Source organism: Eschrichtius robustus, chromosome 8, assembly GCF_028021215.1.
Source record: "Eschrichtius robustus isolate mEscRob2 chromosome 8, mEscRob2.pri, whole genome shotgun sequence".
Lineage (NCBI taxonomy): Eukaryota > Metazoa > Chordata > Mammalia > Artiodactyla > Eschrichtiidae > Eschrichtius > Eschrichtius robustus.
The window spans coordinates 54,249,918-54,262,624 of NC_090831.1; the positions used below are offsets into that span (position 1 = coordinate 54,249,918).

Sequence of the window (12,707 nt, forward strand, 5' to 3'; positions counted from 1 at the left end):
AATATATTTAATTAAAGAAGTGAGAAAATGCAGAAGCAAAGGAAAACAGTCAAGCAAGACAAAATAATAATTTAGCCATTAAACAAAGTCGAGGACCTTTAGTTCTTCCTCAAAGGCTATAGCTAATATTCTGAGCCAAATCCTTTGAGCTGTTTTGCAGATACTGAAACCCCCACCAGGTGGAAGAAATTAACTGCACGCTGCCCACAAGCACGAAGAGCCAAGACCGGTTGGAACCAGAAGGTTGATGATGTTGACTCCCCATTACCTCACCACCAACCAATCAGAAGAATGTCCATGAGCTGATCACGCACCCTGCAACCCTCTCCCTCTCCCTGTCTTTAAAAACCTTTCCCTGAAAGCCTTCCGGGGGAGTTCGGGCTTTTTGAGCACTTGCTACCTGGACTCCTTGCTTGGCGCCCTGCGATAAACACTGCCCTTTCCTTCACCACAACCTGGTGTCAGTAGATTGACTTTACTGCATGCACGGGCGAGCTGACCCAGGTTTTGGTTCAGTTACACCTTCTCCCTCATGTTGATCACCATTTCACACTTTCATCTTAAGTCAAACCAAACTCCTTGAGTATAACAATGCTGCTGTTCCTGATAATGATAATAACTGAATATGCAATACTGCCAATCAGAATGACAATAGCTGTGCTTTTTTGAGCACTAACTTCACCCCAGACCCTCTCCTAAGACCCTTCATGCGCTGTCATCCTTGTTTCATCTTCCTAACCACTTTGTGAGGTAAGTACTATTGTTATGCCCGTGTTAGAGCTGAGAAACGGAGGCTTGAAGAAATCAGTGACCCTGACTGCAGCCACATGGCTGGTGGGTGGGGCCTGGGTCTGAGCCCAGGCAGTGTGACTCCTGCAGATGTGCTTGCGCACAGATGTCAGCATTTCCTGTGCTTGGAAGGACGCTGACCGCCAGAGTCTGTAGGAAGTGTGCTTCGGGTTGGAAAATACGACTGGTCTAAACTGAATGTGTATGTTTTTGGAGAGACCTTCTGTCTAATCTGGTTCCCCATCGCTTCTTCCTTGAACTCCTTTGAGCCTTTAATTTAAGGCTTCAGTTGCCGCTGGGACACTAAATCAAGTGCATCGTTCTACCGGGAATGTGCGGTGAGGGGGAAAATATTCTCCTTTGGAGATTAAAAGCCCATCTCCCTATGATTCCCACTTTCCCATTCCTCTTACTTAAACCACCACCAACAAGAAGAAACATCTTTTAAAAGAGAGAAAGACTGCTCCTCTGGGGGTGAGTAAATAATCCCTTTTCTCTTCCAATATTGACTTTGGATATGTCAGTTTTGTTAAAGGTGTGGAAAGCATAAAGTAAATTTTGAAATGCTTTTTGTAGTTTATGTAGAGAAAGATACTTTTTAGGAAGCTGGTCGTCTTATGCTAAATATGCAACAGTTTTCTCCCCAGCCTCCCCTTCTCCCCAAACTTTGGGAGTTATTTTATTATTTCTCTGTTGATGACCAAAGTATCTGATTTCATCATGGAAAGTTTGAGGTAGAGCACAGGGATCTTTGATACAAATACACAAACATATACTTATGTATATAGTATGTATGTTTATTTATGTGTATATATACATCTGTAATATAATGTGTGTGTGTGTATGCCACTTGATGAGGTACTGTAAAATTCTCCTCCCATTCCCAAGTACCATCAAGTTTCTTCCTAGAGCGCTAAATTGGCTTTTTTGATTCCTGCCAAATCTTGCTCAGGGAGACCACCTATGGTCTCAAAGTTGTGTTACTATTTCCATATATTTTGTGAATATTTTCCTTTTGAAAAGAACAACTCCTCCTGCTCCTTTTTCATCCATGTGACGTCACAAATGCATACATGAAAGATGAAGTTGTGGCCTGTCCTTTTTATTCTTTGCCCTACAAGCTCAGGGTCTGATGCTATTGCCATATTCTTACACTTGTAAATACAGCAAATGGGCTCATTTCTCGAGTGCCCTCTCTGTGCCTGGCCCTGTATCTGGGACCTCAGAGAGGGCGGTGAATATAACGGACGTGAACCCTGCCCTCATGGGGTTTATGTTACCCCTGCCGCCAGCAGGATCTCTTAGTTCTGCCGAGCTCCCCAGTTACCAGGGCAACAGCACTTTCGGATGGGTAAGGAGTTCTGACAAATGTGCGGTATCATACACAGATCTGCAAACAAAGCCATTTATTTTAGGCTGAAGCATTTGCAGCAAAATTTGAATAATTTATCTGGAATGTGTCAGATTGAATGCTTTATGATATCTTTTTGGTTTTCTTTGGTAGAATATTTATACAGTAAAAGCTTTGTTATCCTAGATTTCTCAACTAACTCTCTGCCAGTCACTGCAAACAAGATGTATGGACTAAACAGGGAGATGGTCCCAAGAATCTGAGCCTGTCTGAGAGAAGTATTATAGGTCATTACTGAAGTGAATCAGGAGGATCTGAAGGATTTTTTACTCAGTGCTCTAAGGTAGAGGTCCCCAACCTTTTTGGCACCAGGGACCGGTTTTGTGGAAGACAGGTTTTCCATGGATGGGCGTGGGGGAGTGGGGGATGGTTCAGGCGGTAATGCGAGCGATGGGGAGCGATGGGAAGCAGCAGGTGAAGCTTCGCTCGCTGGCCCGCCGCTCACCTCCTGCTGTGCCGCCCGGTTCCTAAAAGGCCGCGAACCAGTACCGGTCCATGGCCCAGGGGTTGGGGAACCCTGCTCTAAGGTCTTGGGACAGAAATAACAAAAAAGAGGTTTTGCTGGGCCACAGCTGCTACTAAATGTTACCCATTCTGAACCAAAGAACTAGAAACATCCCTGATCCCACCCTCCTCAACCCAAGAAAAAATACTGAGTTCTGAAATTCCCATTAAAAATGGAATCCTTTTGGTTAAGTTGGCATCGATCTTGGAAAGATGGTCAGTCAGTCCAGGAGGACCATCCCCAAACTTGGGCTTGCCATTAACCTTTCCTAGGAGTCACGTGTGCAGGGCCCAGCCAGTACGGTTTGCCGAGAGAATGAGACACCACAGGTGAGCATCACTGGTTCAAAGCCTGGAGGGAGGAAGAGAAAGATGCTGGGCAGCCTTGCCTGGAAAGGCCTGGAAAGCCCCAGCCCCAAGAGAGCACTTTAAGCGTGGAGGCATCTGGAGACGAGTGGCTGCTCAACTCTGCAGAGGGCCAGCTCTTGTTTGCCTCTAAGTGATTTCTGATATATTTCCAAGCACAAAATCAAACTTTCTTCTTTAAGAACCTTAACGAGGGAATTCCTTGGCCATCCAGTGGTTAGGACTCCGCGCTTCCACTGCAGCGGCACAGGTTCCGTCTCTGGTCGGGGAACTAAGATCCCGTATGCCATGTGGTGTGGCCAAAAAACCCCCCCAAAACCAAAATCAAAACAAAACAAAACAAATCAAAACAAAAAAGAATCTTAACGAATGTTCCTGCATGTGTCCTAGGTTTTTCTACGACAGGGATGTTTTGGACATCTCTTGTCCTTGCCCAGGCTGAGGCAGGAGAGGTGAGGTGCAGCACCCTACAGCCCCAGAAGGGCCTCGTCAGAGCACACTGTGCTGGGAGGTCACAGGTGGCAGAAACTGCTGGCCTCTCTTTCCACAGCCCACAGGAAACATTTGCATGTCTAACAGTTTCTGCACAAAGCGGCCCATGGTAGCAATGCCCGGATGTGGTTCCCAAGCTGTTCACGGCACTGCTTTGTGATTCATCTTTCTACACAGTCTCTGGGAGTCCAGTGGGGGGATCCAAACCTTCCTGTTGTCTATGTTCGGTAAGCAGAATGTTAAAATTTTGGAAATTCCTTGCTTTCACTCCTTTTAGAGGTAAAATAGTCATTAGCAGAAGCAAACATTTGTTTCTTGGGGATATGTTTGTGAAAACATAACAAAGCTTTTCTTTATGACTTGCATTAGTTATTTCAAGCTTAAGAAATGTGCCCTTTTGAAAAAGTTGGAAAAATAACATGTTAAAGAGGGAGAAATTACTTAACACCATTGTTCCTGGGTTGAATGGTGACACAGATAATTTAGTCAAAACATATCTTTAACCATTTTTTGGGTGTGATAAGTTTGTGAGTCTCTGATTAGAGCTGGCTGAATGTTTCCCCCAGAATAATGGGTTTTGAGCATTAATAATAAACCTCTAACTTTCACAAGCAATTGCTATGACTTTATTCATATGCAATAAGGCCCTTCTAACAGATTACACAATTAACTTTCTGCAGTTAAAATGAATGAAATATTAATGGTTTTTGAGGAATCCAATGGAATTAAGTTAAAACACATTGACTTCTACCACTTTATGACCAGTTTAAATATATTTTTCATTATTTGAAATCTTTTTCTCCCAACATGTAGTAATGCTGGGAGAACTAAATGGCACCGAAAATTCTGGAAATGAGGAGAAAGAGACTAGAACCGCAAGCACCAGGCAGATGAAGAGAGAGAAGAGTCGTTTAGGTAAGTCTCCAGTTACACATTATTCTAGTAAGCTCTACTTGAGAAAGGGGGCACATTGCCCCTGCGGAGGCAATACTGCCGCATTGACATCAGCAATATGAAGCTGTCAAGTTCCTCTGAGCATAATGGTTTTTTCTTTTTTGTTTTTTGTTTTTTATACAGCAGGTTCTTATTAGTTATCCATTTTATACATATTAGTGTATATATGTCAATCCCAATCTCCCAATTCATCACACCACCGCCCCGCCCTGCCACTTTCCCCCATTGGTGTTTACACGTTTGTTCTCTACATCTGTGTCTCTATTTCTGCCCTGCAAACTGTTTCATCTGTACCATTTTTCTAGGTTCCATATATATGTGTTAGTATACGATATTTGTTTTTCTCTTTCTGGCTTACTTCACTCTGTATGACAGTCTCTAGATCCACCAACAAATGACCTACAAATGACCCAATTTCATTCCTTTTTATGGCTGAGTAATATTCCATTGTATATATGTACCACATCTTCTTTATCCATGTGTCTGTCGATCGGCATTTAGGTTGCTTCCATGGCCTGGCTATTGTAAATAGTGCTGCAATGAACATTGGGGTGCATATGTGTATTTGAATTATGGTTTTCTCTGGGAAAACCAAAAATAATAATTTTCTCACAATTAGCTTTGTTTACCCATCTCTCTGCCCAGTAGTAGGATTGCTGGGTCATATGGTAATTCTATTTTTACTTTTTTAAGGAACCTCCATACTGTTCTCCATAGTGGCTGTATCAATTTACATCCCAACCAACAGTGCAAGAGGGTTCCCTTTTCTCCACACCCTCTCCAGCATTTGTTGTTTGTAGATTTTCTGATGATGCCCATTCTAACTGGTGTGAGGTGATACCTCATTGTAATTTTGATTTGCATTTCTCTAATGATTAGTGTTGGTGAGCAGCTTTTTCATGTGCTTCTTGGCCAACTGTTTGTATTCTTTGGAGAAATGTCTATTTAGATCTTCTGCCCATTTTTTGATTGGGTTGTTTATTTTTTTAATATTGAGCTGCATGAGCTGTTTATATATTTTGGAGATTAATCCTTTGTCCGTTGATTCATTTGCAAATCTTTTCTCCCCTTCTGAGGGTTGTCTTTTCGTCTTGTTTATGGTTTCCTTTGCTGCGCAAAAGCTTTGAAGTATCATTAGGTCCCATTTGTTTATTTTTATTTTTATTTCCATTACTCTAGGAGGTGGATCAAAAAAGATCTTGCTGTGATTTATGTCAAAGAGTGTTCTTCCTATGTTTTCCTCTAAGAGTTTTATAGTGTCCGGTCTTACGTTTAGGTCTCTAATCCATTTTGAGTTTATTTTTGTGTGTGGTGTTAGGGAGTGTTCTAATTTCATTCTTTTACATGTAGCTGTCCAGTTCTCCCAGCGCCACTTACTGAAGAGACTGTCTTTTCTCCATTATATATCCTTGCCTCCTTTGTCATAGATTAGTTGACCATAGGTGTGTGAGTTTATCTCTGGGCTTGCTATCCTGTTCCATTGATCTATATTTCTGTTTTGGTGCCAGTACCATATTGTCTTGATTACTGTAGCTTTGTAGTAGTCTGAAGTCAAGGAGTCTGATTCCTCCAGCTGCATTTTTTCCCCTCAAGACTGCTTTGGCTATTCGGGGTCTTTTGTGTCTCCATACAAATTTTAAGATTTTTTTGTTCTAGTTCTGTAAAAAATGCCATTGGTAATTTGATAGGGATTGCATTGAATCTGTAGATTGCTTTGGGTAGTATAGTCATTTTCACAATATTGATTCTTCCAATCCAAGAACATGGTGTGTCTCTCCATCTGTTTGTATCATCTTTAATTTCTTTCAGCAGTGTCTTATAGTTTTCGGCATACAGTTCTTTTGTCTCCCTAGGTAAGTTTATTCCTAGGTATTTTATTCTTTGTGTTGCAATGGTAAATGGGAGTGTTTCCTTAATTTCCCTTTCAGATATTTCATCATTAGTGTATAGGAATGCAAGAGATTTCTATGCATCAATTTTGTATCCTGCAACTTTACCAAATTCATTGATTAGCTCTAGTAGTTTTCTGGTGGTGTCTTTCTCCATGTATAGTATCATGTCATCTGCAAACAGTGACAGTTTTACTTCTTCTTTTCCAATTTGTATTCTTTTTATTTCTTTTTCTTCTCTGATTGCCATGGCTAGGACTTCCAAAACTATGTTGAATAATAGTGGCGAGAGTGGACATCCTTGTCTTGTTCCTGATCTTAGAGGAAATGCTCTCAGTTTTTCACCATTGAGAATGATGTTTGCTGTGGGTTTGTCATATATGGCCTTTATTATGTTGAGGTAGGTTCCCTCTATGCCCACTTTCTGGAGAGTTTTTATCATAAATGGGTGTTGAATTTTGTCAAAAGCTTTTTCAGCATCTATTGAGATGATCATATGGTTTTTCTTCTTCAATTTAATAGGGTGTATCACATTGATTGATTTGCATATATTGAAGAATCCTTGCATTCCTGGGATAAATCCCACTTGATCATGGTGTATGATCCTTTTAATGTGTTGTTGGATTCTGTTTGCTAGTATTTTTGAGGATTTTTGCATCTATATTCATTAGTGATATTGGTCTGTAATTTTCTTTTTTTGTAGTATCTTTGTCTGGTTTTGGTATCAGGGTGATGGTGGCCTCATGGAATGAGTCTGGGAGTGTTCCTTCCTCTGCAATCTTTTGGAAGAATATGAGAAGGATGGGTATTAGGTCGTCTCTAAATGTTTGATAGAATTCACCTGTGAAGCCATCTGGTCCTGGGCTTTTGTTTGTTGGAAGATTTTTAATCACAGTTTCAATTTCATTACTTGTGATTGGTCTGTTCATATTTTCTATTTCTTCCTGGTTCAGTCTTGGAAGGTTATACCTTGCTAAGAATTTGTCCATTTCTTCCAGGCTGTCCGATTTATTGGCATAGAGTTGCTTGTAGTAGTCTCTCAGGATGGTTTGTATTCTGCTAATTTTATTGATTTGAGTACTCTCCCTCTTTTTCTTAATGAGTCTGGTTAATGGTTTATCAATTTTGTTTATCTTCTCAAAGAACCAGCTTTTAGTTTTATTGATCTTTGGTATTGTTTTCTTTGTTTCTATTTCATTTATTTCTGCTCTGATCTTTATGATTTCTTCCCTTCTGCTAACTTTGGGTTTTGTTTGTTCTTCTTTCTCTAGTTCCTTTAGGTGTAAGGTTAGATTGTTTATTTGAGATTTTTCTTGTTTCTTGAGGTAGGCTTGTGTTGCTATAAACTTCCCTCTTAGAACTGCTTTTGCTGCCTCCCATAGGTTTTAGATCATCGTGTTTCCATTGTCATTTGTCTCTAGGTAGTTTTTGATTTCCTCTTTGATTTCTTCAGTGATCTCTTGGTTATTTAGTAACGTATTGTTTAGCCTCCATGTGTTTGTGTTTTTTACGTTTTTTTCCCTGTAATTCATTTCTAATCTCATAGCGTTGTGGTCAGAAAAGATGCTTGATATGATTTCAATTTTCTTAAATTTACTGAAGTTTGATTTGTGACCCAAGTTGTGATCTATCCTGGAGAATGTTCCCTGCGCACTTGAGAAGAAAGTGTAATCTGCTCTTTTTGGATGGAATGTCCTATAAATATCAATTAAATCTATGTGGTCTATTGTGTCATTTAAAGCTTCTGTTTCCTTATTAATTTTCTGTTTGGATGATCTGTCCATTGGTGTAAGTGAGGTGTTAAGGTCCCCCACTATTATTGTGTTACTGTCGATTTCCTCTCTTATAGCTGTTAGCAGTTGCCTTATGTATTGAGGTGCTCCTACGTTGGGTGCATATATATTTATAATTTTTATATCTTCTTTTTGGATTGATCCCTTGATCATTATGTAGCGTCCTTCCTTGTCTCTTGTAACATTCTTTATTTTAAAGTCTATTTTATCTGATATGAGTATTGCCACTCCAGCTTTCTTTTTGACTTCCATTTGCATGGAAATCTTTTTCCATCCCCTCACTTTCAGTCTGTATGTGTCCCTAGGTCTGAAGTGGGTGTCTTGTAGACAGCATATATATGGGTCTTGTTTTTGTATCCATTCAGCGAGACTGTATCTTTTGGTTGGAGCATTTAATCCATTCACGTTTAAGGTAATTATCGATATGTATGTTCCTATTACCATTTTCTTAATTGTTATGGGCTTGCTTTTGTAGGTCCTTTTCTTCTCTTGTGTTTCCCACTTAGAGAAGTTCCTTTAGCATTTGTTGTAGAGCTGGTTTGGTGGTGCTGAATTCTCTTAGATTTTGCTTGTCTGTAAAGCTTTTGATTTCTCTGTCGAATCTGAATGAGATCCTTGCTGGGTAGAGTAATCTTGGTTGTAGGTTCTTCCCTTTCATCACTTGAAATATATCATGCCACTCCCTTCTGGCTTGTAGAGTTTCTGTTGAGAAATCAGGTGTTAACCTTTTGGGAGTTCCCTTGTATGTTATTCGTCGTTTTTCCCTTGTTGCTTTCAATAATTTTTCTTTGTCTTTAATTTTTGTCAATTTGATTACTATGTGTCTCAGCGTGTTTCTCCTTGGGTTTATCCTGCCTGGGACTCTCTGTGCTTCCTGGACTTGGGTGGCTACTTCCTTTCCCATGTTAGGGATGTTTTAGACTATAATCTCTTTAAATATTTTCTCTGGTCCTTTCTCTCTCTCTTCTCCTTCTGGGACCCGTATAATGCGAATGTTGTTGCGTTTCATGTTGTCCCAGAGGTCTCTTAGGCTGTCTTCATTTCTTTTCATTCTTTTTTCTTTATTCTGTTCCATGGCAGTGAATTCCACCATACTGTCTTCCAGGTCACTTATCCGTTCTTCTCCCTCAGTTACTGTGCTCTTGATTCCTTCCATTGTATTTTTCATTTCAGTTATTGTATTGTTCATCTCTGTTTGTTTGTTCTTTAATTCTTCTAAGTCTTTGTTAAACATTTCTTGCATCTTCTCGATCTTTGCCTCCATTCTTTTTCTGAGGTCCTGGATCATCTTCACTATCATTATTCTGAATTCTTTTTCTGGAAGGTTCCTTCTCTCTGCTTCATTTAGTTGTTTTTCTGGGGTTTTATCTTGTTCCTTTATCTGGTACATAGCCCTCTGCCTTTTCATTTTGTTTATCTTTCTGTGAATGTGGTTTTTGTTCCACAGGCTGCAGGATTGTAGTTCTTCTTGCTTCTGCTGTCTGCCCTCTGGTGGATGAGGCTATCTAACAGGCTTGTGCAAGTTTCCTGATGGGAGGGACTGGTGGTGAGTAGAGCTGACTGTTGCTCTGGTGGGCAGAGCTCAGTAAAACTTTAATCTGCTTGTCTGCTGATGGGTGGGGCTGCGTTCCCTCCCTACTGGTTGTTTGGCCTGAGGCGACCCAACACTGGAGCCTACCTGGGCCCTTTGGTGGGGCTAATGACAGACTCTGGGAGGGCTCACAGCAAGAAGTACTTCCCAGAACTTTTGCTGCCAGTGTCCTTTTCCTCATGGTGAGCCACACCCACCCCCCACCTCTGCAGGGGACCCTCCAGCACTAGCAGGTAGGTCTATTTCAGTGTCCTATGGGGTCACTGCTCCTTCCCCTGGGTCCCAATGCGCACACTACTTTGTGTGTGCCCTCCAAGAGTGGAGTCTCTCTTTCCCCCAGTCCTGTCGAAGTCCTGCAGTCAAATCCTGCTAGACTTCAAAGTCTGATTCTCTAGGAATTCCTCCTCCCATTGCCGGACCCCCAGGTTGGGAAGCCTGACGTGGGGCTCAGTACCTTCACTCTAGTGGGTGGACTTCTGTGGTATAAGTGTTTCCAGTTTGTGAATCACCCACCCAACAGTTATGGGATTTGATTTTATTGTGATTGCACCCCTCCTACTGTCTCACTGTGGCGTCTCCTTTGTCTTTGGATGTGGGGTATCTTATTTGGTGAGTTCCAGTGTCTTCCTGTTGATGATTGTCCAGCAGCCAGTTGTGATTCTGGTGCTCTCGCAAGAGAGAGTGAGTGCACGTACTTCTATTCTGCCATCTTGAACCAATCTCCCATAATGGTTTTAATTAAGTAAAATGGGAGGTTAAAAAAAATAAACAAAGATAATCAAGCAACATTTGTCCTTTATACAACAAAGTTCTACAAAAACCTCTGTTGATTTCATTAATTTACATGTCACAAAACAATTAGCTTTGTTTACCCATCTCTCTCAGAGTGTGGGTGCATCTGAATTTTTTCCTAATTATGTTTATAAGGAGTGTCAACTATAAAGGGTTTTGAGTAGTTCAAATACACAATTAGTATTGTAATTACTACAACTGGGGGTAAAAAATGCCATCCCCTGTTCATTTTGTCCCACTGTTACATGTAAATTATGGAGTGGGATGGGGAGCGTCATTTGGGGAGGGGGAATAAAGTTAGGTCCCCAAATCAGAGCAGCCTGCCTCACAGACAGCTTGACTCCACACTCCATGTCCATAGTCCTTTGCCTCAAAGTCTGATTGAGAAGAACATTAGGAACCAGGAACCCAAGCCCAAATAAGTTTCCAAATGGGAATTCTTACAACGCTTTTGAAGGATGTATGGCTGAGGTGATTTGTTACAGCCTTAATTCCAAAGCTTTATTCAAGTCTTGCCAGGCTCTCCTGAGCTCAGAAGCCATCATGGGCTGAAGAATGAAACTCTGTTGTGGCAGGAGGAGGGGGTGATGAATCTTTCTTTTTTCTTTTTTTAAATTTATTTTATATATATATATTTTAAATTAATCTTTTTTAAAAAATAATTAATTTATTTATTTTTGGCTGGGTTGGGTCTTCGTTGCTGCACGTGGGCTTTCTCTAGTTGAGACGAGTGGGGGCTGTGCTTTGTTGCGGTGCGTGGGCTTCTCATTGTCTCTTGTTGCAGAGCACAGACTCTAGGTGCACAGGCTTCAGTAGTTGTGGCACACGGGCTCAGTAGTTGTGGCACAGGGGCTTAGTTGCTCTGTGGCATGTGTTATCTTCCTGGACCAGGGCTTGAACATGTGTCCCCTGCATTGGCAGGCGGATTCTTAACCATTGCGCCACCAGGGAAGTCCTGAATCTTTCTTTTTGGTTCAAAGAAGAAGAAAAAGTAAAACAAAACTCCAAGTCCCATTTGTACCATTTAAATGGAAGTTTTCGCCAACTACAAAAAGATATTTGGGGGATAATAAAGGAAACTGAATATGGACTAGCTCTCAGATACTATCAGAGAATTAGTAATATTTTTAGGAGAGAATGGCATTGTAGTCATGAAGGGAAATGTGCTTACTTTTAGGAGATAGGTGCTGAAGGGGTAGGTTATGATACTGACAACTTAATTTCAACGTATATTGAAAATACACATACACACAGAGATAAAGCAAATATGGTAAATATTAGCAATAGTGAAATTTTTTTTTAAATTTATTTATTATTTATTTATTATTTTTGGCTGTGTTGGGTCTTCGTTTCTGTGCGAGGGCTTTCTCTAGTTGTGGCAAGCGGGGGCCACCCTTCATCGCGATGCACGGGCCTCTCACTATCGCGGCCTCTCTTGTTGCGGAGCACAGGCTCCAGACGCGCAGGCTCAGTAGTTGTGGCTCATGGGCCTAGCTGCTCCGCGGCATGTGGGATCTTCCCAGACCAGGGCTCGAACCCGTGTCCCCTGCATTGGCAGGCAGACTCTCAACCACTGCGCCACCAGGGAAGCCCAATAGTGAAATTTTGATACTGGGTATATGGGCAGTCGTTGAACCAGTCATTAAAGGTCTGTGTATCAGTTGGAAATGTTTCTGGCTGCAAGCAAAAGAAAACTCAACTGGCAAGATCTGAATCTCAAAGAACCTTCATTACTTACTAAACAAGAAGTGCACAAGTTATCCAGTCAGGGTCTTTTCAGCAATTCAGTGATGCCTTCAAGGCCCCAGCTGTTCTTCCCATCTGCCTTGTCGCCCTCAGCCCACTGGCTTCTGACAGTGTCAGTTTATGACTGCGAGGCCGCTGCTGCAGCTCTAGGCATCACAGCCACGTTCAAAGGCAAAGTGGTGGGTGGGGAAGAGCAAAAGCAAGCTCTCTTCTTGCACTTGCTTCTTTTATCAGAAAGCAAAATCTTGGGGTTGGTGGGAGGGATAAATTTGGAATTTGAGATAAACAGATACACACTACTAAATAGAAGGTAGATAAACAGCAAGGACCTACTGAATAGCACAGGGAACTATATTCAGTGTCTTATAATAAGCTATAAT

At 41.3% G+C, this 12,707-nt stretch overlaps 1 protein-coding gene across 22 annotated transcripts in view; it reads left to right on the top strand.

Moving 5' to 3' along the window:
- Positions 1–383: 383 nt before the first annotated feature.
- The window catches only part of LOC137768857 (solute carrier family 40 member 1-like), a 76,723-nt gene continuing 64,399 nt past the window's right edge, over positions 384–12,707 (top strand). For 8 of the 22 annotated variants that reach the window (XR_011074826.1, XR_011074835.1, XR_011074831.1 and 5 more), the window contains exons 1-3: positions 778–1,263; positions 3,621–3,789; positions 4,376–4,477. Coding sequence is in view for 4 of the 22 variants with exons in the window: in XM_068550505.1 (XP_068406606.1) it covers positions 3,783–3,789; positions 4,376–4,477 (109 nt within the window). In the remaining 18 variants the exon portion in view is untranslated. Of the gene's footprint in view, positions 751–775; positions 1,264–3,529; positions 3,790–4,375; positions 4,478–12,707 lie in introns of those variants that run through there. The other 14 variants (XR_011074825.1, XR_011074836.1, XR_011074834.1 and 11 more) reach the window with 8 other exon arrangements.